The 25,884-nt window shown below is 48.1% G+C and overlaps 1 protein-coding gene across 1 annotated transcript in view; it reads right to left on the reverse strand.

Moving 5' to 3' along the window:
- MED17 (mediator complex subunit 17) overlaps positions 1–25,884 on the reverse strand; it is a 96,525-nt gene that overhangs the window by 38,113 nt on the left and 32,528 nt on the right. Inside the window, exons 5-6 of the mRNA XM_075334687.1 lie at positions 17,325–17,409; positions 16,387–16,539 (exon numbers count right to left, since the gene is read on the reverse strand). Coding sequence (XP_075190802.1) covers positions 16,387–16,539; positions 17,325–17,409 — 238 coding nt within the window. The remainder of the gene's footprint in view (positions 1–16,386; positions 16,540–17,324; positions 17,410–25,884) is intronic.

Genomic DNA, 25,884 nt, shown 5'->3' on the forward strand with positions numbered 1-25,884 from the left:
CAGTCCAAGGGTAAGGACTCCTCCTTACCCCAGCCCAGATCGAGCAAACCTCAACAGAGGAAGTGGCAGTCGAGGTTTCGGTCCTTTCGAGGCTCCAGCAAGACTCAATTCTCCTCGTCCAAAGGGACTCAGAAGGAGCAAAGGAGCTCAGATTCCTGGCGGGCTCACTCACGCCCCAAGAAAACAACCGGAGGAACCGCTTCCAAGGCGGCTGCCTCATGACTTTCGGCCTCATCCCTCCGCATCCTCGGTCGGTGGCAGGCTCTCCCGCTTTTGCGACATTTGGCTGCCACAGGTCAAAGACCGGTGGGTAGCAGACATTTTGTCTCACGGGTACAGGATAGAATTCAGTTCTCATCCTCCGCCTCGGTTCTTCAGAACCTCCCCACATCCCGACCGAGCAAATGCCCTTCTGCAGGCGGTGTGCTCACTAAGAGCAGAAGGAGTGGTGATCCCTGTTCCTCTGCAGGAACAAGGGCAAGGTTTTTACTCCAATCTCTTCGTGGTTCCAAAAAAGGACGGCTCGTTCCGTCCTGTTCTGGACCTAAAGCTGCTCAACAAGCATGTGAACGCCAGGCGGTTCCGGATGGAATCCCTCCGCTCGGTCATTGCCTCAATGTCTCAAGGAGATTTCCTTGCATCAATAGACATCAAAGATGCTTATCTCCACGTGCCGATTGCTACAGAGCACCAACGTTTTCTACGTTTCGTGATAGGAGACGACCATCTCCAGTTCGTAGCTCTGCCATTTGGTCTGGCGACAGCCCCACGGGTTTTCACCAAGGTCATGGCGGCAGTGGTAGCAGTCTTGCATTCTCAGGGACACTCGGTGATCCCTTACTTGGACGATCTACTTGTCAAAGCACCCTCTCAAGAGGCATGCCAACACAGCCTGAATGTTGCGCTGGAGACTCTCCAGACTTTCGGGTGGATCATCAACTTTTCAAAGTCAAACCTGGCACCGGCTCAATCACTAACGTATCTTGGCATGGAGTTTCATACTCTCTCAGCGATAGTGAAGCTTCCGCTGGACAAGCAGCGGTCACTACAGACAGGGGTGCAGTCTCTCCTTCAGGGTCAGTCGCACCCCTTAAGGCGCCTCATGCACTTCCTAGGGAAGATGGTGGCAGCAATGGAGGCAGTCCCGTTCGCGCAGTTTCATCTGCGTCCACTTCAATGGGACATTCTCCGCCAATGGGACGGGAAGACAACTTCCCTAGACAGGGAAGTCTCCCTTTCTCAGACGGCCAAGGATTCTCTGCTATGGTGGCTTCTTCCCACCTCATTATCGCAGGGAAGATCATTCCTGCCCCCATCCTGGGCAGTGGTCACGACAGACGCGAGTCTGTCAGGGTGGGGAGCAGTTTTTCTCCACCACAGGGCTCAAGGGACGTGGACTCAGCAGGAATCCACCCTTCAGATCAATGTTCTGGAGATCAGGGCAGTGTATCTTGCCCTATTAGCCTTCCAGCAGTGGCTGGAAGGAAAACAGATCCGAATTCAGTCGGACAACTCCACAGCGGTGGCATACATCAACCACCAAGGAGGGACACGCAGTCGGCAAGCCTTCCAGGAAGTCAGGCGGATTCTGATGTGGGTAGAGGAAAGAGCATCCACCATATCAGCAGTTCACATCCCGGGCGTAGAAAACTGGGAAGCAGACTTCCTCAGTCGCCAGGGCATGGACGCAGGGGAATGGTCCCTTCATCCGGACGTGTTTCAGGAAATCTGCCGCCGCTGGGGGGTGCCGGACGTCGACCTAATGGCGTCTCGGCACAACAACAAGGTCCCGACCTTCATAGCGCGGTCTCGCGATCAAAGAGCTCTGGCGGCGGACGCCTTAGTGCAAGATTGGTCGCAGTTCCGGCTCCCTTATGTGTTCCCACCTCTGGCACTCTTGCCCAGAGTGCTACGCAAGATCAGATCCGATTGCGGCCGCGTCATACTCGTCGCCCCAGACTGGCCGAGGAGGTCGTGGTACCCGGATCTGTGGCATCTCACGGTCGGCCAACCGTGGGCACTACCAGACCGTCCAGACTTACTGTCCCAAGGGCCGTTTTTCCATCGGAATTCTGCGGCCCTGAACCTGACTGTGTGGCCATTGAGTCCTGGATCCTAGCGTCTTCAGGATTATCCCAAGGGGTCGTGGCCACCATGAGACAGGCTAGGAAGTCCACTTCTGCTAAGATCTACCACAGAACGTGGAAGATTTTCTTATCCTGGTGCTCTGCACAAGGAGTATCTCCCTGGCCATTCGCGTTACCTGTCTTTCTTTCCTTCCTGCAATCTGGGTTGGAAAAGGGCTTGTCGCTCGGCTCCCTTAAAGGGCAAGTCTCGGCACTATCCGTGTTTTTTCAGAAGCGTCTAGCACGACTTTCTGAGGTGCGCACGTTCCTGCAGGGGGTTTGTCATATCGTACCTCCGTACAGGCGGCCGTTAGATCCGTGGGATCTAAACAAGGTCCTTGTTGCTCTCCAGAAGCCGCCCTTCGAGCCTCTGAGGGATGTGTCACTTTCTCGACTCTCACAGAAGGTGGCCTTTCTGGTAGCGGTCACATCTCTTCGGAGAGTGTCCGAACTAGCAGCGCTGTCATCCAAGGCTCCTTTCCTGGTGTTCCACCAGGACAAGGTAGTGCTGCGCCCCATTCAGGAGTTTCTCCCTAAGGTGGTATCCTCTTTTCATCTTAATCAGGATATCTCCTTGCCTTCCTTTTATCCGCATGCAGTTCATCGGTATGAAAAGGATTTACATTTGTTGGATCTGGTGAGAGCACTCAGAATCTACATTTCCCGCACGGCGCCCCTGCGCCGCTCGGATGCACTCTTTGTCCTTGTCGCTGGTAAGCGCAAAGGGTCGCAGGCTTCCAAAGCCACCCTGGCTCGATGGATCAAAGAACCAATTCTTGAAGCCTACCGTTCTGCTGGGCTTCCGGTTCCATCAGGGCTGAAGGCCCATTCTACCAGAGCCGTGGGTGCGTCCTGGGCATTACGACACCAGGCTACGGCTCAACAGGTGTGCCAGGCAGCCACCTGGTCGAGTCTGCACACTTTCACCAAACATTATCAGGTGCATACCTATGCTTCGGCGGACGCCAGCCTAGGTAGAAGAGTCCTGCAGGCGGCAGTTGCCTCCCCGTAGGGGAGGGCTGTCTTTGCAGCTCTAACATGAGGTATTTCTTTACCCACCCAGGGACAGCTTTTGGACGTCCCAATCGTCTGGGTCTCCCAATGGAGCGCCGAAGAAGAAGGGAATTTTGTTACTTACCGTAAATTCCTTTTCTTCTAGCTCCTATTGGGAGACCCAGCACCCGCCCTGTTGTCCTTCGGGATTTTTGGTTTTTTTTCGGGTACACATGTTGTCATGTTGAATGGTTTTCAGTTCTCCGACGTTACTTCGGAGTGAATTTGTTTAAACCAGTTATTGGCTTTCCTCCTTCTTGCTTTTGCACTAAAACTGGTGAGCCAGTGATCCCACTGGGGGTGTATAGCCAGAAGGGGAGGGGCCTTACACTTTTTAGTGTAATTGCTTTGTGTGGCCTCCGGAGGCAGTGCTATACACCCAATCGTCTGGGTCTCCCAATAGGAGCTAGAAGAAAAGGAATTTACGGTAAGTAACAAAATTCCCTTCTTTTTCCTATCGTCTTATTTCTTTTTTAGTCCCAATAGGTATGTTGCACTTGCTGGTCCTTTATATGGCGACACTTCACATAGTCGTCTCCTGTGATGCCCAGTGAGCCATCGGTGGGATTCAGAAAAGATGGCAATGACAAGGCAACGTTTTGTAAGCCCCCGGCTGTAATGGCTCAAAATCAGTATAATGCGATTGCATCATGGTGGTGGGGAGGGGGTAAGAGGCTGATGGGCACAGGACCAGGTTGGCGTGACTTGAATGGTGCTGTCAAACCACTGACGACAGTAATTAAGGAGTTAAACATCTGGAATCTGCAGTGTGAAGCAGACTCCGCTACTGAGCCCATGACTGCTATTTACATCATGGCTTGAAGGGGTTAATGATTAAGGATGCAGGCCAAACCAAGAGAGGGACACCCGGCTGTTTTGGGGGCTCTCGACCTCCTGACACTGCTTGACTAGACAAGACAACAAGGGTGGAGATTATAAAGAGGGGGGGGGGGGGCCGGGGGACTACTATCTGGGGTAAGGAGAGTATGCAGCTCTCCTGCAAAAGAAAGGAAGGCAGGCTCTCTAATGCCACCTACTGGAAGTGGCCACCTTTTCTATCAATGTCAGTCAGTGTCCGGGTAGGACGGGTGAGGGGGGGGGGGGGTCTTTGATGTGGATCTGAGGAGAGGGGCACTATTACATACAAGTACACGGCTCACATATCCCCTGTAAGCTCAGTGAGCTGCATACAAAGCCCCGCACACAATACGGCAGTGCGGAGCACAGAACGGCGAAGATGGAGGAGTGTGGTACAAAGGCTTCCAAGGAAACGGCACGACGTGCAGCTCTCCGGCTGAGCCTCTTTATGCCGAGGAGTCTGAATGTTCCTGGCTGCAGAAAATATTACAGTTTTATCGCTGCACACAAAGATCAGCCTGCGGGGGGCGCAGCGTCTACAGGAAAGTCTGGTGGTTTACCATGGAAAAGTAGATATTTAAAGGCGATTGTATCGCGCTCCCAGGGACGCTTTGTTACTGTGTTCAATGACTGCAGCTCAGCACAAACACGCGGTGTCTTACAGGAGCCGCCGCCGAGGCCTCCAGCGGGCTACCCTGTATACATTGTTCTCACAAGTGGAAAATCCAAAGAAAGTGAAAAAACGGGAACAAAGGGCAGAGGAACAATAGATGCAGTGTAGCTGCGCACTTAACCCTGGCACTGCCACGCTGCAAAAGTCAGGACACAAAGCCGTGATGCTCGGGAAGAGTTAGAATAGCTTGGTAGAAAAAGCCCTAGAGATATATAACATATATATTATATATTATATATATATATATATATATATATATATATATATATATATATATATATATATATATATATATATATATATATATATATATATATATATATATATATATATATATCTCTATTTAATTATACAAAGCTGTGTGTGTGTCCGCTAAAGGAATCCGCATTGTCGCATTTACAATCACGAAATTTTGCACAGACACCTCATGTGACCCAGGGAACGTCGTAGACTATATTTTGACGGGAAAATTTACTCGAGCTTTACAGTTACTCTCCAAAAAACCTGCCTCCATTAAAGTGAATGGAGCCTGGAACTAAAGGCTATTAATAGCAGCTGTAATTGGTTGCTATAGGAACAAAGGACATTTTTAGTATAAGAAGCTTATGTGTGAGATAATATGATGGACAGATAGAGAGAAAGACAAAGAAGGAGACGGGGCAAGGGGCAGACGGGGCAAGGGGCAGAGACAGACTGATACAAAGACAGACAGACAGACAGAGATAGAAACAGAGACAGAGACACACAGACAAGAAGAGAGACAGACAGAGACTGGGAGAGAGACAGTTACTATTTTTTCTACTACAGTCAGCAGTAGGGACTGCAGGGATCTATGCTAGGACCGATTATTTTTAATTTCTTTATCAATGACCTTGTGGATGGGATTGATAGTAAAGTGTCAGGTTTTCCTGATCAAATTCGGAACTGGAGGAAAAACAGTTTTTGCGCCATAAATTCGAGTAAGACCATATTGCGCCTTTTCTCTCCTGATTTAGGTTTTCCTGATGACACCAAACTATGTAGGATATTAATAATGGACCTTGATAGTTCAATATTACAAAGAGATCTGGATAAGATTTCAGAATGGGCAGATACTTGGTAAATGAGATTTAATGTTGGTAAATATAAATAATGCTCCTAGGACGGAGTAATCCTATAGCTGCGTATACATTAAATGGAAGTAAGCTCGGGACTACAGACCAGGAGAAGGACTTGGGTATTCTCATTATAAATAAGCTGAGCAGCAGCACTCAATGTCAGGCAGCAGCTGCTAAAGCAAACAAGATTTTAGGGTGTATTAAAAAAAGATTAGATCCCGGGATCCCTACGTATTGTTACCCCTCTATAAATCACTTGTAAGGCCACATCTGGAATATGGGATCCAGTTTTGGGCTCCACATTTTATACAGGACATTCAGAAGTTAGAGTCAGTTCAAAGGCGGGCAACTAGACTATTACAAGGAATGGAGGCCGCCCATATGATGAGAGGTGAAAAAGTTAGATATGTTTAGCTTAGAAAAAAGATCTGAGATCTCATTTATATGTATAAATACAAGTGTGGTCAATACAAAAAGACTGGCACATTACTCACACTTTTTGGATTATAATATGCACTTTTACTACCAAAAATTTTGGAGGAAAATGAGGGGAAGCGTCTTAAAATCTGGTTGTAGCTTACCGGGAGGTGAGGGAGTGTGGTGGAGCAGGGTCAGATGTAGGTGGCAGGAGTAGAGTGATGCTGCGGGTGTACCGGCAATGCAGGAGCCATCCCCAGTGATTAAACTATGTCGGAGGTGCGGGCTTAAAAGAAATGGCAGTCAGAGTCAGTGCATGCGCAGATTAAACTCTCGGCGAGCAGAGAACTCAATCTGTGCATGCGCTGCCTCTGGTCCAATGATCTTCCAGCAGCGTACTTATGGAAGATGTCACCCGGGGGTGGAGCGTGTCTGCTTTTTATCTTCGTTCTCCTTCCCTACTCCATGTGGATGATTTGTCCTGTCTCATCCACACAGAGCCCTCCAGTGCGCCCCTATGCACTTCTCTCTGCCCGGCTGACGACTGATCAAAGTATTGTAGAGTGCGGGCGGTCTTTGACATTTCCCCATACCTGCGCATTACAGTACTTTGCTATGCCCTCAGCAGGGCAAAGAGAAGTGCGCAGAAGTGCAAGGGAGGGCTTTGTGTGGATGATGTAGGACGCGTCATCCACACGGAGCAGGAAAGGAGGACGGCAAAGGAAGAAAGAGAGGAAGCGCCGCACTGGAGACCAACGACGCCCATTGCACCTGACCACCCTGCAGGTTAGTTTATAATATAGCTTATTATAGTAATGCGATATTATATGGTCTTTATACACCCCCTCCCCTATCCTGTTTTAATTTTAATCTTTGTTCTCCTCTATTCCTCCTATATTTCCATGAGTAGATAGATCTGTACTCTAGAATTATTACAAACTTGATCATTATTTCTAAGCCCCCTGCACGGGGATCAATGATACTAATATTACATGTACGTTGCATGTCATTTACAATAAATCTTTGATTAAATTAAAAGCACGTGAGATGTCACGGTCTTCGTCCACCGAAATAATTGTGTCTAACGCCATTCCTGCGAGAGACGCTCATAATTTTTACTATCATCATCGACACTTTTTTTTTTTCGTTCTTAAAATATCTGTATTTTGTCGCTTAAGCACTACCCCCATCCTAGAGACATCTCACATATTTTACAGTCCACTCTCACTGCAAACATTGCGTTTTAGTAAATAAAAAACGGATTTTTGTGTACTCACCGTAAAATCGTTTTCTCTTAGCCATCATTGGGGGACACAGGACCATGGGTGTTATGCTGCCTATCCATAGGAGGACACTAAGTAGATGCAAAAGACATTAGCTCCTCCTCTGTAGTATACACCCCCTGGCCGGGCCAGGCAACCTCAGTTTTAGTACACAAGCAGTAGGAGAAAAAAAAAAAAATAGTAAGAACATCTCAACAGAGGACCATGAGAAAAAAAAAAAAAAAGTCATAACCAAATAAGGTACTGAGAGAACCAAGGCCCAACAGGGTAACAGGGTGGATGCTGTGTCCCCCCAATGATGGCTAAGAGAAAACGATTTTATGGTGAGTACACAAAAATCCATTTTTCTCTGATGCCTCATTGGGGGACACAGGACCATGGGACGTCCTAAAGCAGTCCATGGGTGGGAAAAATAAAAGAAAGATAACACAACCCAAGGACGAGGAACCAGTCCCAGACAGTCTGGAGCGCCTACTGAGAGAGGTGCTCTACTGCCGTTTGCAGTATTATCCTACCCAGATTTGCCTCAGCTGAAACCTGGGTATGGACTCTGTAATGCTTTGAAAAAGTATGTAGGCTAGACCAGGTGGCAGCCTTACACACCTGTTCCACTGAAGCCTGATGCCGAATGGCCCACGAAGCGCCAACTGCTCGCGTGGAATGAGCCCGCAGCCCACTAGGAATCTGCTTGAGTTGCAAGCGTTAGACTTCCTGGATCGCAGAGCGAATTCAGCGAGCCAGAGTTGTCTTTGAAGCTGCCTGTCCCTTCTTAGGCCCCTCAGGAATGACGAACAAAGAGTCCGTTTTCCTAAAGGGGGCTGTCCTGGATATGTAATATTTGCGAGCTCTACCGAGGTCTAACGAATGCAGACACCTTTCCACCCTATGAACTGGGTGTGGACAAAAGGAAGGCAGAACAATGTCCTCGTTCAAATGAAAAACGGGGTAGGAACCTTTGCAAGAAAATCCGGAAGGGGGCGCAGAACCACCTTGTCCTGGTGAAAGATCAGAAAAGGCTCGCGGCAAGAGAGTGATGCCAGCTCCGAAACCCATCTGATGGACGTAATTGCCACCAGGAATGTTACCTTCCAGGACAGAAGAGCGAGGGAGGATTCCTTGAGAGGTTCAAAGGGGGACCTCTGGAGACCGTCCAGAACGAGAATGAGGTCCCATGGGTCCAGCGGCCGTTTGTACGGGGGAACTAGATGGGAAACGCCCTGGAGGAAGGTCTTGACTTGCGGTTTTTGAGCCAGGCGGCATTGGTAGAAGATTGAGAGCGCTGAGACCTGCCCTTTAAAAGAGAACTGATAGCCAACCCCGCTTGCAAGCCAGACTGCAGAAAGTCGAGAATTCTGGGGATGGCCAGAGGCATAGGCTGGACGTTAGTTTCCCTGCACCATGAAAGGAAGATTTTCCACGTACGGTGGTAAATGCGGGATGAAGCAGGCTTTCGGGAGCTGATCATGGTGGAGATAACCGCGGGGGAGAATCCCGCTCTTGTTAATACCCAGGTCTCAATGGCGATGCCGTCAGCTTCAGGGCTCTGGAGTTCTGATGGGAAATGGGACCTTGGGTCAGCAAGTCTGGGATGTCTGGAAGGCGCCACGGTACGTCTGAGAGCATTTGTACTAATTCGGCGTACCAGGCGCGCCTGGGCCAGTCCGGTGCCATCAGTATCACCGGGACTCCCTCTGCCTTGATCTTCCTGATTACCCGCGGCAGCAGGGGTAGAGGTGGAAATATGTAAGGCAGGCGGAAGTGGTGCCAGGAGCAGACTAGAGCATCCGCGTCGATGGACTGCGGGTCGCGTGACCTGGCTATGAACGCGGGTACCTTTGCGTTCAACCTTGAGGCCATTAGATCCACGTCTGGTGTACCCCAGCGAGTGCAGATGTGTAGGAACACTTCTGGGTGGAGAGACCACTCTCCGGCGGCCAGGCATTGACGACTTAGAAAATATGCTGCCCAGTTCTCTACTCCCTGCATGTGTATCGCTGATATCACTGACCCCGTCGATTCGGCCCAGCTGAGGATCTTGTGGGCCTCGAGATAAGCCGCTTTGCTGCGGGTGCCACCCTGCCAATTGATATAGGCTACAGCTGTCGCATTGTCCGATTGGACTCGAATCTGACGACCCGCTAGCAGAGGGCAGAACGCCCTGAGCGCGAGGAAGATCACGCGGATTTCCAGGATGTTTATGGGTAGGGAAGACTCCTGGGGCGTCCAACGTCCTTGAGCAGGGTGATGCCGGTACACTGCTCCCCAGCCTAGGAGGCTGGCGTCCGTGGTCAGGACCAGCCAGTTCACTGGGAGAAAAGATCTCTCCTTCGATAGGGATGAGGACCGAAGCCACCAGCGGAGTGCATACCTGACTGAAGGCGTCAGGTGAAGATGTTTGTCCAGGGAGAAGGGGCTCCTGTCCCAGGCCGCTAGAAGGGCTAGCTGCAGTGGGCAGAGGTGCAGTTGAGCAAAGGGTACTGCCTCCATAGCCGCCACCATCCTGCCGAGCACCTTCATGCTGAATCGAATGGGGAGAGACGGAGGACGTAGAAGGCAGCGTACCGCTTGTCGAAGAGCAATCGCCTTGTCCTGAGGGAGATAGATTAAGCCCCGACAGGTGTCCAGGGACATGCCCAGAAAGGTGATGGATCGTGATGGGACCGGGGATGATTTGTCTAGATTCAAGAGCCACCCTAATCGGGATAGGGTGTCCACGGTGATCTTTACGCTGGTTGAGCAGTCGCGGAAGGAGTGGGGCCTTGATGAGGAGGTTGTCCAAGTAAGTACTACTCCCCTGGCGTGAAGGACGCTCATGGCGGCCGCCATGACTTTGGTGAAGACCCTGGGTGCGGTGGCAAGGCCGAAGTGTAGGGCTACGAATTGAAAATGGGAGTCCTGAACCGCGAAGCTGAACAACTTTTGGTGAGCTGGGGCGATGGGTATGTGCAGGTACGCGTCCTTTCCTTGATATCTAGGGAGGCGAGGAATTCCCCTTCGACCATGGATGCAATAATGGACCTTAGGGACTCCATTCTGAATTTCCGTACGTGCACATGTTTGTTCAGGTGTTTGAGGTACAGGATGGGTCGAACTGACCCATCCTTTTTGGGGACCACAAAGAGGTTGGAATAAAAACCCCTGAACTTCTCGTCGTCCGGGACAGGTATTATCACTCCTGCTGTTTGGAGCGAGTGGATTGCTGAGAAAAAATACTTGCGTCGTTTTAGAGTCTTTGGGGGGTTTGAGAGAAAGAACCGACTCGGGTGTCGGGTCCGAAATTCTATGTGGTAACCGGAAGACACAAGGTCTCGCACCCATTTGTCATCTGAGGCGGTAGCCCAGATGTGTTGAAAGAGCCGCAGTCGACCTCCTACAATGAGTGTCTTCTGGGGCGCCGAAGGAGTCATGAGGGGGGAAAACGTCGTGGACGAGTCTCCCTAGTCCTGGACTGTTTCGGTTTAGGCTGCCATGACGAAGTGGGTTTCGGGGAGAGCTGAGAAAGTCGGTCCCTGCGTAGTCCGCGGCTAGTGGCGGGGGCAGAGCGGGATGTCGACCAACCAAATGAGTTCCGAAAGGAGCGGAACGAGGACTGTGGACGTCTGGTGAAGGTCGTCCTGGACTTCAGCTGGGGGAGGTACTCTTTCCTCCTGTGGCGTCAGAAATGAGCTTGTCCAGACGTTCGCCAAACAATCGGACTTCTTGGAGGCAGAGTCCGCTCGCCATTGTTGGAGCCAGAGAGCTCTACGGATGGCTATGGTATTTGAGGCGGCAAAAGCTGCGCAGGTAGCAGCGTCAATGGAGGCCTGCATGAGGTACTCCGCCGCAGCGGCAATTTGAGCTGTTACCTCTGTGAAGGTATGAGGGAACTGGGATTCCTCAAGCGAAGTGTTAAGGGATTCTACCCAGACCGAGATCGCCTTTGCGACCCACACAGAGGCAAAGGAGGGCGAGAGGGAGGAACCCGCAGCCTCAAAGGCAGAGCGGGTGAGGTGCTCCACCTGTCTGTCGGGTCCTTGATGGAGGAACCATCGGGTAAAAGACAGGAGCGTCTTTGTGGCAAGGCGGGAGACCGGGGGGTTCGACCGAGGGCGGATCGGCCCAGCCCTTAGGGGCAGGTGAGGCAAAGGGTACCGGGACTCCATGAGTTTACAGTTACTGAAGCGCCTGTCAGGCTTCTCCCTTTGCTTTGTGAGGATATCCTGAAACTCTGGGTGATCAGCGAAAACCTTTTCGGGTTTCCTTGCGCTCTTAAAAGAGACCGCATTGTCAGTGGTAGTGGATGGGGGATCCTCCACTTGAAGAGTTTGGTTGATTGCTGCTATAAGGGAGTCTATTGCAGTTTGATCATCTGGGGAGGATGAAACCAAGGAATCATCCTGGTACAAACAGCATTCTCCCTCCTCCGGCTCTTCAGAAGCCGTGGAGCGTGTGGGAGAGCCTGCCCTGTGTGCTCCCGAGGGAGAGCCCGCTGGAGACACCCGGCTGTGTGCTCTTTTTCTGATTCCTGCAACCGGTGAAGCATGGGCCCGGATTACCTCAGAAGGACCCTCCTCCATAGGGGTTACCTCAGGCTGCGTTCCGTCCAGGGTCCCAGAAGGGTGTGGAGGACGACATTGCATAGCCAGCATCAGGTTCTGTGACAGTTTTTCCATGGATTGGGACAGAAACTGTGCCCATGCCGGTGGGCTGGGAGCCCTAGGCTCTGGGCTGACGGTTGCGGCGGTGGTGGCTGGGTGGTCTTGGGGGGCTATAGGGGCACAGGACTCACAGAGAGAAGAGGTGTGTTTTCGTGGTAGCTCAGCGTGGCAGGCAGTGCAGGCTGAATAATAGACTATGTGAGCCTTAGCACTCTTAGTACCCTTAGAAATCTGCATGTTCCTAATAGAAGTATGCCAGGAGGGGGAGCAATGATCTGCAGAGCTACAAGTGAAGAAGTGGGAAGCAAGGATTGTATTTGCTTCGGTGTACCTCACCAGAATCAGCCGATGGCCCTGCGTACTCAAGAAGGAGTAAGCCCGCTCTGTGGAGATCTTTGCGCGCTTTCCTGGAGGGAGGAGGTTTATCGTGGCCCGCGGGGGGCGGGGCTTAGCGGTAAAAGAGCACCAAGAAGAAGTCAGTGTGCCCCCCCCCTGCTGTCGGTAGTAAAAACCGGTGGGAAGGGAGCTTCTGTGACAGTTTTTCCCCCCCTCCCTCCAGTCAGCACACAGCTAGTGGGAATAAAGATTGCGAGTTCATGAGCCCTGGGAACCCTCCCCCGCCACCGGTAGATTATCTCTGCAGGATTCCCAGCAATCAGCAAGGGACTTTCCCCTCCTCCAGCCAGCACGCAGCTATGGTGGGAATAAAGACTGTAAATTCAGCAGTCCTGGGAGCCTTCTCTGCACCGTCTTTCTCCCTTTGCCTGGGAAACCAGTCAGGGGGGATCTCACCTTAACACTGCCTCAGTCAAGGCAGTGGAAATAGCAGAGTCAGCTTGCTGTGTCCGGCCACACAGGTGCAATGTATCAACTCAGAGCCTGCAAAAAGGAGCTGAGGAAGTGTGCCTCTGGAAAAATCGGTGTCTGTGGGACCCGTCGTCCAGTAAAAGGCAGCCCAGGATCCAGCGTCGCAGGAGGGGGTACGGGGAGGCGACACTCCGCGTTCCCGCCCGTTGATGGTATTGGGAGATCGGTCCCTAGGGGAAACCGTCGCCCTCAAAAAATAACAAAACCTTGAAAAGGATGTGCCTCCTACAGACACTAAGCTAAAACGGAGGTTGCCTGGCCCGGCCAGGGGGTGTATACTGCAGAGGAGGAGCTAATGTCTTTTGCATCTACATAGTGTCCTCCTATGGATAGGCAGCATAACAACCATGGTCCTGTGTCCCCCAATGAGGCGTCAGAGAAAAATATAAAGTTTTATTATTACTCTATATCTATGAGGCTCAATATCATTTTTTTTGCCCTCATCTGAGGTGCTGCTTCTCTATGGGGGGGGGGGAACTGGTTTTGTAGCTCTCGCACCGACATGACCGCCTGCAGCCGATCTGCTATGCAGTGACATTTTAGATCACCGCCATAATGCAAAACGCAGATGGCTGCCCGATTATCATCTATGAAGGGTCCAAAAGAAAACAAGTGTTTCTAGTATAAAAATAAAGTTTAAGAATAAACTAACTTTATAAATATATTTTCTAACTAGGGCTAAAGTGATAAAATAGTTTTGAAGAATAAAAAAATGTGAAAATATAATAATACTTGTGTATGGGGTTAAAAGAGTTTAACACTGGACTGTTGGAAGGAACTCAAGGAGTGATGACCATTCATGGGTTAGGGTGGCACATGAGACTTGTCTTACCCCTGGTGTTGGTCCCCACCAAACGTAATATTACACATTCAGGACATTGTACATGCTGATAAATAGGACGAAAAACTGTAGCCCAAATAGGACTGCGATTTGAAAACCTTATTACTAGTTATATATATTTTATAATATATATATATATATATATATATATATATATATATATATTTATATATTTTATAATATATATATATATATATATATTTATATATTTTATAATATATATATATATATATATATATTTATATATTTTATAATATATATATATATATATATATTTATATATTTTATAATATATATATATATATTTATATATTTTATAATATATATATATATATATTTATATATTTTATAATATATATATATATATTTATATATTTTATAATATATATATATATATTTATATATTTTATAATATATATATATATATTTTATAATATATATATATATATATATATATATTTATATATTTTATAATATATATATATATATATTTATATATTTTATAATATATATATATATATATTTATATATTTTATAATATATATATATATATTTATATATTATAATATATATATATATATATATATTTATATATTTTATAATATATATATATATATTTATATATTATAATATATATATATTTATATATTATAATATATATATATTTATATATTATAATATATATATATTTATATATTATAATATATATATATTTATATATTATAATATATATATATTTATATATTATAATATATATATATATATATATTTATATATTATAATATATATATATTTATATATTATAATATATATATATTTATATATTATAATATATATATATATATTATAATATATATATATATATATATATATATATATATATATATTTTATAATTATATATATATATATATATTATAATATACATATATATTTTATAATTAATATATATATATATATATATATATATTATCATATAATATACATATACACACACACACACACACACACACACACACACACACACATACATACATACATACATACAGAGGAAGAACATGATTTACATACATGTGCTTATTTGATGTATCCTGTTATTAGCCATATGAGAAGTGATATATTCTCTCTGTATTGATTTCTGTTTAACCCCTTCACGACCATATATATCCGTCATGGAGCGTGCCCCGTTTAGCCCCGCCCACTGCCGCAGGCAGGTGGCGGCGATCGGCACACATATCAGCTGTTTTCAACAGCTGACATGTGTGCCTGCATGTTACGAGTGGAATCACATTCCACCCGTAACATTAACCCCTTATATCTCGCTGCCAAAGTCTGGCAGCGAGATGTATATACGCGCGGTGAAGATTTTCACTTACCGCCGCCCCCCACCGGAAGTCACGTGAGTGATCACGTGACTTTCGGTGGTTGCCATGGTAGCACAGGGTCATGTGATGACACCTGCAGCTATGACGTTTCACTTTCGTTTTCACCCGGCCCGGAGGCCAGTGAAGGAGGAAGTGACTGTATCTGCTGTTTACAGCTGTGTAGCTGTGATCAGCAGATAGCTCAGAGCGATCGGATTGCTGATCGCTATAGCCCCCTAGAGGGACTAGTAAAATAAAAATTAAAAAAAAAAAAAAAAAAAGTTTTAAAAATAAAAATAAAAAAAAAACACCTAAAAGTTCAAATTCCCTCCCTTTCCTCCCTTTGAAAATTAAAGGGTTAAAAAAAAACACATTTGATATCGCCGCGTTCAGAAATGCCCGATCAAAATATAAAATCAATCTGATTGGTTAACGGCGTAGTGGCAAAAAATAATTCCAAACGCCAAAATTACGTTTTTTGGTCACCGCAAGTTTTACGCAAAATGCAATAACAGGCGATCAATGTAGCATCTGCGCAAAAAATGCTACCATTAGAAACATCAGCTCGAGACGCAAAAAATAAGCCGTCACTGAGCCATAGATCCCAAAAAATGAGAACTCTACAGGTTTCGGAAAATGGCGCAAAACTTTTATTGGACAAGCTTGTGAATTTTTTTTAACGCCTTAGATACAAGTAAACCTATACATGTTTGGTGTCTACAAACTCGCACCAACCTCAGGCATCACAACAACAGATCAGTTTTACCATATAGTGAATACCGTACATAAAACATCCCAAAAAACTATTGTGCCATCACACTTTTTTTGCAGTTTTTCCACACTTGGAATTTTTTTGCTGTTTTCCAGTACACCATATGGTAAAACTTATGGTTTCATGTAAAAGTACAACTTGTCCCGCAAAAAACAAGCCCTTATATGGCAAGATTGACGGAAAAATAAAAAAATTACGGCTCTCGGAAGAAGGGAAGCAAAAAAAAAACAAAACGGAAAGTGCCCCGGGGCTGAAGGGGTTAATAAAAAAGATCTGCTTTAATAAAAAAAAAAAAAAAGAGAACACACAAACTGTACACCAGGGATCTGGGAGTTGTAGTCTTACAATGGTTGGACGGCCGCAGTTTGCGGATCTCTGCTGTGGGGGGCGTATTTCTTACCAGGGAACGGCTGGGAGATGATCTGGTTCTTGACAACGATGTGAGGGATCTGGGATTTGATCTGAACGGCTTCACGAGACAACTGAGCAAATATTTCTTTGCAGAGCAGGACGTTCTGTGCGGCTTCCAGCCTCGTCTGCCAATGTGGTGTCCCTGCAATCAGGAAGAATGGGGGCGATTAAATATTGCGTGTGCTGGACGGATCTTTAGCAGATGGCAGCGCAGAGCGGTTGGCAGGGCACAAGTGACACACGATAATAAATACAAGGCGAAGAGGTGGAAACTGCGGCTCCTGCTCCGCACCATGTAGTAATGGCCAAGCTCTGTCGCCTCCTCCCCAATGTAACCGCAATCTCTGAAAATGATGATTAATTAAAGCATTTTATTGGAAAGATGCAGAACTCCATTATACAGCAATTATACAGTTTACTCTCTTGTGTACTGCTGGGTTATGCCACTATTTTATTATTAGCGAGGGTCCGGCCTCTGGGACCTCCTTGGATCCTGAGAATAAGGAGGCTGCAGCACTGGAGAGAGGTAGAACATGCTGCGGTTTTCTTCTGGTGACCGATCTCAAGTTTTCCCACCTCATCTAGCTGAATGATAGATGTGATCTGCATTTATCTCATGAAAAGGCCCAGACCTGTATTGTCGTCAGTGCAGAGGTGGCCCTGCGTGGCTCTTTATTCATTAGTATAGGAGTCCCATACAAACGAATGGAGAAAGCCGCAGGTGCCTGACAACCTCCTTATTCCCAGACCCAATAGTCAGCAAAGACGAAGGGTGCAGCGGGCGGTCCGCCATCCATAATACAGCTATGGCGTATTCTTCGGACATGCCAGGAATGTACAGGTTCTTTAAGGAAGAGGTTAATTCATAGACTAATGTTGGAAAGCGCACGAGACCCCACTGCAACAAAAGCCATATTGAGGACTCACCGGGCTTAGCTTTAGGCAAGGTCCTTCTGAACAGATTCACCGTTCCGAGGTCTCCGATATCTGACGACTGCTTCTGAATGGAAACCTGAAGCCAAAAACAAAATGCAACTCTCCGGTTACTCAATAGGTTAGAATAAAGCTCATCTCACAGTACAGGTGGCCTTCATTGGGGGACACAAGAGACCATGGGTGTATGCTGCTGCTACTAGGAGGCTGACACTATGCAAAAAAAAAAAAAAAAAATAAAAAATAAAATACAGATTGAAAAAGACGAACCATCTGAAAAAGTGAAAAAACATGAAAAATGGAATATGCATAACTGCTATGAATAATAGGGATATAAGATGTCTGAGAACCCTGTTCCACCCACAGCCATTTGTTTCACTTCACATATATAGCTTCGTCCTTTGCTTCCCATACAGAGCAAGTTTTATTAGCTGCAGAGGTGGTTACATATAGGCTAGGGACCCCAAAAATAGAGATTACCTTGGCGTTGGTTTTGGGGCTCTTTTGCATTGATCAATACAATGGCTAAACATCTCTTACATTCCTATTATTCATAGCAGTTATGCATATTCCATTTTTCATGTTTTTTTCACTTTTTCAGATAGTTCATTGTATTTTTCAGTCTAGTATTCCCATGGCAGTTCTGCTTTTCATCATTCCCATATACATTGTGACTTGTGTGCAACTCTTTATACTATTGTATACACCCACCAACTGTCACAGAGATAAATCAGTGAGAAAGCAGTAGGAGAAATAACATAAGAACATAATGAAGTAATGTAGTTACCAACACAACACAAGGCCGGGTGCACGGTCCTCCAATGAAGACTCCAAGAATGATTATATGGTGAGTACCCAAAATCTGCTTTTCTCCATCTCTTCATTAGGGACACAAGAGACCATCGGATGTCCTAAAGCAGTCTCAAGGGTGGACATATGATTCAATAGTACCCTAAAGTCTCATCTCGAACCACTGAGGTTTGCAGGACTCTTTTTCTTAGGGTCGCATCCGATCAACATGATGCTACTAAGAAGGCATCCTTGCAGGACAGGAAGGGTAGAGAGACTTCCCATAGCAGTTTGAAAGTAGACCTCTGAAAGACGTCCAGAAAGAGGTTAGATCTCAAGGTTGTAACAGAACGTGTGACCCCCTGAAGGAAGGTTCTGACCTGGAGACCGGACGCAAGGTTTCTTTGGAATAGGATGGAGAGCACAGAGACCTGACCCTTGAGAGGACAGGCCGGAATCCAGACCAGACTACAGGAAGGACAGCAGGGAAGGTATGGAGAAGACCATGGGAGAAGTCTGGTCAATTTGACACCAGCAGATGAAGGCCTTCCATATGTGATGATATATACGAGAGGAAGAAAGTTTCCTCGCCCTTGATCTTTGTGTGGATGACCCGATCGGAGAGACCAGCGGATCTCAATACCGTGGCTACAACAGCCATGCTGTTAAATTGAGCAACTCAGAATTCTGGTGGAAGAGGGGACCTTGAGAAAGTAGATCTGTGAGTTTCCACAGAACGGCCGTGAGGAGGTGAACCAGCTCGGCATATCAAAGGTCTTCTGGGCCAGTCTGGAGCCATGAAAATGACGGGAGCAGGAAATCTACATCGGAGTCGATTGATAGGGGATCATAAGATGTGAACCTGAACTGGGGAACCTTGTTTTTCAATCTGGTTGCCATAAGGCTGACAACAGGGTTGACCCATTTGAGGCAAAACTGGTCAAAGACTGTTGAGTTCAGGGATCATTCACCCGGAAATACCACAGCCATGGCATTGTTGGATTGGACGGCTGAAGAGAAGACCCTGCTAGTGAAATAAAGCTCGGAGTTCCAGAATGTTGATGGGAAGAGAGGATTCGTGGGCGTTCCCACGTTTTTGTATCGTAATGTTCTGGAAAACTGCTCCTAATTCGAGGCGGCTTGCGTCCGTCATTAAAGATCTTCCAGTGAATTGGTAGAAAATCTTCTGCAAGGAGCAACGGGAGAGCGTTTCCACCATTCCAGAGACTTATTGATCCAGCTGGTTGAGGCAGTGATACTGGCTGGTTGAGGCAGTGATTGGACTTCACCCATCTTGATAGAAAAAAAAGGTGAAGGGTTTGAGTTTGGAACTGATCAAACGGGACGGTTTCTATTGCGGCTACCATCTTGTACAGAACACGCAAGCAGAACCGGAGAGAGCATTGCGGGAGATGTCTGAGGAAACAAATCCTTCCTAGTAGGGCCTTGTCTTTGAACAGGAAGACTCTTGTACATGCAGTGTAGAACATTCCCAGAAAAAACGCAGTGGGCCAGGATCAGAGACGACTTTGGTTTGTTGATGATCCAGCCGAGATGAGAAAAGGTGTCCACAGTGAGGCTTTTGCAACAAGATGAGGGGGATGGCGCTTTAATCAGGATGTCATTCAAATAAGGGATGATGAGAATCTCTCTAGTTCGAAGTATGGGCATGACAGCTATCGCCTTTGTGACAATCGTGAGAGCTGTAGATAAGCCAAATAGCAGCACTGTGACTGAAAATGTAAATCCTGAAATATGAAATGCAGACATTTCTGGTGGTCTGGAAAAAGGAGTATTGTGAAGATAGGCATCATGGATGTCCACTGAACTTAAAAACTACTTGGGCTCCACGGAGGCTATTACTTCGCAGCGACTCCATCCTGAAGTGGCGGAGGTGCCTGTTCAATAACTTTAGGTCCAAGATGGAACAGACAGATACACGGTTCTATGGGATAACTAACAGGTTTGAACAGAAACGAAAGATATGCTCCTGAGGGGGAACAGGAATGATGATGCCAGACCTGAAGAGAGAATCCAGGGATGAGTGAGGGATCTTCTGAGGATGGGATTCGAAGAAGCAGGAGTGAGGCAGGGTGTAAAACTATTTGTAGCTGTAGGGGGATGACATCCCGGACCCAAATGTTGTTGATTATGGAAAGCCACTCGTCTCGGAACAGAGACGACAGACCAACCTGAGAAGATTCCCTGTTGGGGATGCCCAGTCATGTTGCGGATAAACTGTTGCATCTTTATCTAGACGGCTTGCACTGGTGACTGCCAGAAAGGAGCTGGCTTGAAAGATGGCCTTGTTTTCTTCTGGCATATCTGAGACTTGTCCCGATTGTTTTTCCTGGCAAAGAATTGCTGAAAGACTCAAAATAGGGTTGTGAGGCTTTTGGGGGGGCATTGGGGCGTCTGTTGTAGAAGAAAAAGTACTTTTTCCCCTGGAGTTATCCGATATGACTCTGAATCAACATTCCATGCCTTCAGCCATAAGATTCTGTAGACTTTGACAATATTGCAGGCCGCCATGGCTGAGCAAGCGGCTGCATTCAGTGTGGCTGAAAGAAGGCATTTTTCTGCGTGAGCAATGTTCTCCGCCATTTCAGAGGAGGGAACACCCGACAGGATACCCTGACGCGGAAGTTTAACCTAGGTTGAAATCGCCTTGGAAACCCATGCTGAGGTGATGGATGCGCAGAGGGCTGAACTGGCAGCCTCAAAGGAAGATTTAGCTAGAGCCTCAGTGTGCCTGTTGGAGGGGTCTTTGAGTGAAGCACCATCTGAGATGGGCAGGATAAGCTTAGTGGAAAGTCAGGACACAGGAGAATCCACTGTGGGAGACTATGCTCATCTTTGGAGAAGATCAGATTCAAAGAGATATAGAACTTCCATGCGTTTTCTTTGAAAAAGTTTTTTTCCAGATGCTCCCATTCCCAGGAAAAAATTCCATTGAGTTCTTCATGGTTGGTAAAAACTCGAGCATACCTTTTTAACTTCTGGAAGGGTACGGACTGCTCGGAGTGTGCAGGATTCCTGATGTTTATGTTTAGAGTCTGATTAATGGCTATAAATCAGACTATCCACAATATCTCATAGCTTAGAAATCTGCTCGGACTAGAGAGCGGAATATGACTCAGAAGAAGGGTGTGACTCTTGAATTGCTGGTGTGTCGGAGGAAGGAGAGAGATAGAGGGATGCCATCCTAGAAGACGTTGAAGGTGACTAAGACCTGGAAGACGAGCTTTTGAGTACTCACATCTTGAATATACTGCGTGATCTGCCATGTCAGATGAGGGACTCAAAAATTGGACTTGACCTGGGAAGCGAGAGACTGGGAGAGAGCCGCGGCTCAATGGGGGTGAGGGTCTTTATGCGGGCACTGGGGGGGGGTGCTCCCGTGCGACATCAAGTAAAAAAAGAAGGGAATTTTGTTTACTTACCGTAAATTCCTTTTCTTCTAGCTCCTATTGGGAGACCCAGACAATTGGGTGTATAGCTTCTGCCTCTGGAGGCCACACAAAGTAATTACACTTTAAAAAGTGTAACCCCTCCCCTCTGCTATACACCCTCCCGTGCATCACGGGCCCCTCAGTTTTGGTGCCAAAGCAGGAAGGAGGAAACTTATAAATTGGTCTAAGGTAAATTCAATCTGAAGGATGTTCGGAGAACTGAACCATTAACCAAGAAAACAATTGAACATGAACAACATGTGTACACAAAAGAACAACAGCCCGAAGGGAACAGGGGCGGGTGCTGGGTCTCCCAATAGGAGCTAGAAGAAAAGGAATTTACGGTAAGTAAACAAAATTCCCTTCTTTTTGTCGCTCCATTGGGAGACCCAGACAATTGGGATGTCCAAAAGCAATCCCTGGGTGGGTAACAGAATACCTCGATAAAAAGAGCCGGAACCGGCCCCCTCCTACAGGTGGGCAATTGCCGCCTGAAGGACTCGCCTACCTAGGCTAGCCTCTGCCGAAGCATAGGCATGCACCTGATAGTGTTTTGTGAAGGTGTGCAGACTCGACCAGGTAGCCGCCTGACACACCTGCTGAGCCGTAGCCTGGTGCCGCAAAGCCCAGGACGCGCCTACGGCCCTGGTAGAATGGGCTTTAAGCCCTGAAGGAATCTGAAGCCCCGATGAACGGTAGGCTTCAAGAATCGGTTCCTTGATCCACCTAGCCAAGGCTGACTTGGAAGCCTGAGACCCCTTACGCTGGCCAGCGACAAGGACAAAGAGCGCATCCGAACGGCGCAGGGGCGCCGTGCGAGAAATGTAGATTCTGAGTGCTCTCACGAGGTCTAACAAGTGCAAATCCTTTTCACATTGGTGAACTGGATGAGGGCAAAAAGAAGGCAAGGAGATATCCTGATTGAGATGAAAAGGGGATACCACCTTGGGGAGAAATTCCGGGACCGGACGCAGGACCACCTTATCCTGGTGAAAGGCCAGGAAGGGGACTTTGCATGACAGCGCTGCTAGCTCAGACACTCTCCTAAGTGAAGTGACTGCCACTAGGAAGGCCACTTTCTGTGAAAGGCGAGATAGAGAGATCTCCCGCATCGGCTCGAAAGGTGGCTTCTGGAGAGCCGTCAGCACCTTGTTAAGATCCCAGGGTTCTAGCGGACGCTTGTAAGGTGGGACTATGTGGCAAACTCCCTGCAGGAACGTGCGGACCTGCGAGAGTCTGGCTAGACGCTTTTGAAAAAACACTGAAAGCGCCGACACTTGTCCCTTGAGAGAGGCGAGAGACAAACCCTTTTCCAATCCTGATTGAAGAAAGGAAAGAAAAGTGGGCAATGCAAACGGCCAGGGAGCAAAACCCCTATCCGAGCACCAGGCTAAAAAGATCTTCCAAGTCCTGTGGTAGATCTTGGCGGACGTTGATTTCCTGGCCTGTCTCATGGTGGCATTGACATCTTGAGATAACCCTGATGACGCTAGGAGCCAAGACTCAATGGCCACACAGTCAGGTTGAGGGCCGCAGAATTCAGATGGAAAAATGGCCCTTGAGACAGCAAGTCTGGTCGGTCTGGGAGTGCCCACGGTTGCCCCACCGTGAGGTGCCACAGATCCGGGTACCACGACCTCCTCGGCCAGTCTGGAGCGACGAGGATGGCGCGGCTGCAGTCGGACCTGATCTTGCGTAACACTCTGGGAAGTAGTGCCAGAGGGGGAAATACATAAGGTAGTCGAAACTGCGACCAGTCCTGAACTAACGCATCTGCCGCCAGCGCCCTGTGATCCTGAGACCGTGCCATGAATGCCGGGACTTTGTTGTTGTGCCGAGACGCCATTAGATCGACGTCCGGCGTTCCCCAGCGGCAACAGATCTCTTGAAACACGTCCGGGTGAAGAGACCATTCCCCTGCGTCCATGCCCTGGCGACTGAGAAAGTCTGCTTCCCAGTTTTCTACGCCCGGGATGTGAACTGCGGAGATGGTGGAGGCTGTGGCTTCCGCCCACAGCAGAATCCTCCGAACTTCCTGGAATGCTTGACGACTGCGTGTGCCGCCCTGGTGGTTAATGTATGCGACCGCCGTGGCGTTGTCTGACTGTATTCGGCTCTGTCTGCCCTCCAGCCACCGCTGGAACGCCTGTAGGGCTAGATACACTGCCCTTATCTCCAGAACATTGATCTGCAGGGAGGACTCAGTCGGAGTCCAGGTTCCCTGAGCCCTGTGGTGGAGGAAGACCGCTCCCCACCCTGACAGGCTCGCGTCTGTCGTGACCACAGCCCAGGATGGGGGCAGGAAGGATTTTCCCTTCGACAAAGAAGTGGGAAGAAGCCACCACTGAAGGGAGGTTTTGGCTGCTCTTGACAGGGAAACGTTCCTGTCGAGGGACGTCGACCTCTTGTCCCATTTGCGGAGAATGTCCCACTGAAGTGGACGCAGATGAAACTGCGCAAAGGGAACTGCTTCCATTGCTGCCACCATCTTCCCTAGGAAGTGCATAAGGCGTCTCAAAGAGTGTGACTGACCCCGAAGAAGAGATTGGATCCCTGTCTGTAGTGAACGCTGTTTGTCCAGCGGAAGCTTCACTATCGCTGACAGAGTATGAAACTCCATCCCGAGGTAAGTCAGGGATTGGGTCGGTGTCAATTTTGACTTTGGGAAATTGATGATCCACCCGAACCTCTGGAGAGTCTCCAGGGCAATGGTCAGGCTGTGCTGGCAAGCCACCCAGGAGGGTGCCTTGACTAGGAGATCGTCTAAGGGATCACCGAGTGGCCCTGAGAGTGTAGGACCGCCACCACTGTTGCCATGATCTTGGTGAAGACCCGTGGGGCTGTCGCCAAGCCGAAAGGCAGTGCCACGAACTGAAGGTGTTCGTCCCCAATGGCGAAACACAAGAAGCGTTGATGTTCGGGTGCGATCGGCACATGGAGATAAGCATCCTTGATGTCTATTGATGCTAGGAAGTCTCCTTGTGACATTGAGGCGATGACCGAGCGGAGAGATTCCATCCGAAACCTTCTGGTGCTGACATGCTTGTTGAGCAGTTTGAGGTCTAGAACGGGACGGAAAGATCCGTCCTTTTTTGGCACCACGAACAAGTTGGAGTAGAAGCCGTGACCATGTTCCTGAGGGGGAACGGGAATCACCACTCCTTCTGCCTTCAGAGCATTGACCGCCTGAAAACGTGCAGCGGCTCGCTCTGGGGGCGGAGATGTTGTGAAGAAACGAGTTGGAGGACGAGAGCTGAACTCTATCCTGTAACCGTGAGACAGAATGTCTCTCACCCATCGGTCTTGGACATGTGGCCACCAGGCGTCGCAAAAGCGGGAGAGCCTGCCACCGACCGAGGATGCGGTTTGGGGAGGCCGAGAGTCATGAAGAGGCCGCCTTGGTGGCGGTGCCTCCGGCGGTCTTTTTAGGCCGTGACTTAGACCGCCATGCAGAAGGGTTCCTCTGGCCCTTCTCCGACCTGTTTGATGTGGAGAAATGTGACTTGGCCGAAGGCCGAAAGGACTGAAACCTCGATTGAAACTTTCGCTGTTGAGGTTTGTTTTGTTTAGACTGGGGTAAGGACGAGTCCTTTCCCTTGGATTGTTTAATAATTTCGTCCAATTGCTCGCCAAACAAACGGTCGCCAGAAAAAGGCAAACCGGTTAAGAATTTCTTGGAGGCAGAGTCTGCCTTCCATTCACGTAGCCACATGGCTCTGCGGACTGCCACCGAATTGGCGGATGCTACCGCTGAACGGCTCACCGAGTCCAGGACGGCGTTCATGGCGTAGGACGAAAAAGCCGACGCCTGAGAAGTCAGAGACACAACCTGCGGAGTAGCGGTGCGTGTGACCGCAGTAATCTCAGACAGACAAGCTGAGATAGCTTGGAGCGCCCATACTGCCGCGAATGCCGGAGCAAAAGATGCTCCTATGGCTTCATAGATGGATTTCATCATGAGCTCTATCTGCCTGTCAGTGGCATCCTTGAGCGATGAGCCATCTGCCACTGAAACCACAGACCTGGCCGCCAGCCTAGAGACTGGAGGATCCACTTTTGGACACTGAGCCCAACCCTTCACTACTTCCGGGGGGAAGGGATAACGTGTGTCATTAAGGCGCTTAGTAAAACGCTTGTCCGGGTATGCTCTGTGCTTCTGGACAGCATCCCTGAAATTAAGAGTGATCGACAAAGGCACTCCGTGTACGTTTGGGAAACCGAAACTGGTGTTTCTCCTGCTGTGAAGCCGCCTCCTCTACAGTTGGAGTTGGAGGAGAAATTTCTAGCACCTGGTTGATGGACGCTATAAGGTC

The sequence above is a fragment of the Anomaloglossus baeobatrachus genome, chromosome 2, assembly GCF_048569485.1.
Source record: "Anomaloglossus baeobatrachus isolate aAnoBae1 chromosome 2, aAnoBae1.hap1, whole genome shotgun sequence".
In the NCBI taxonomy this organism is placed as follows: domain Eukaryota; kingdom Metazoa; phylum Chordata; class Amphibia; order Anura; family Aromobatidae; genus Anomaloglossus; species Anomaloglossus baeobatrachus.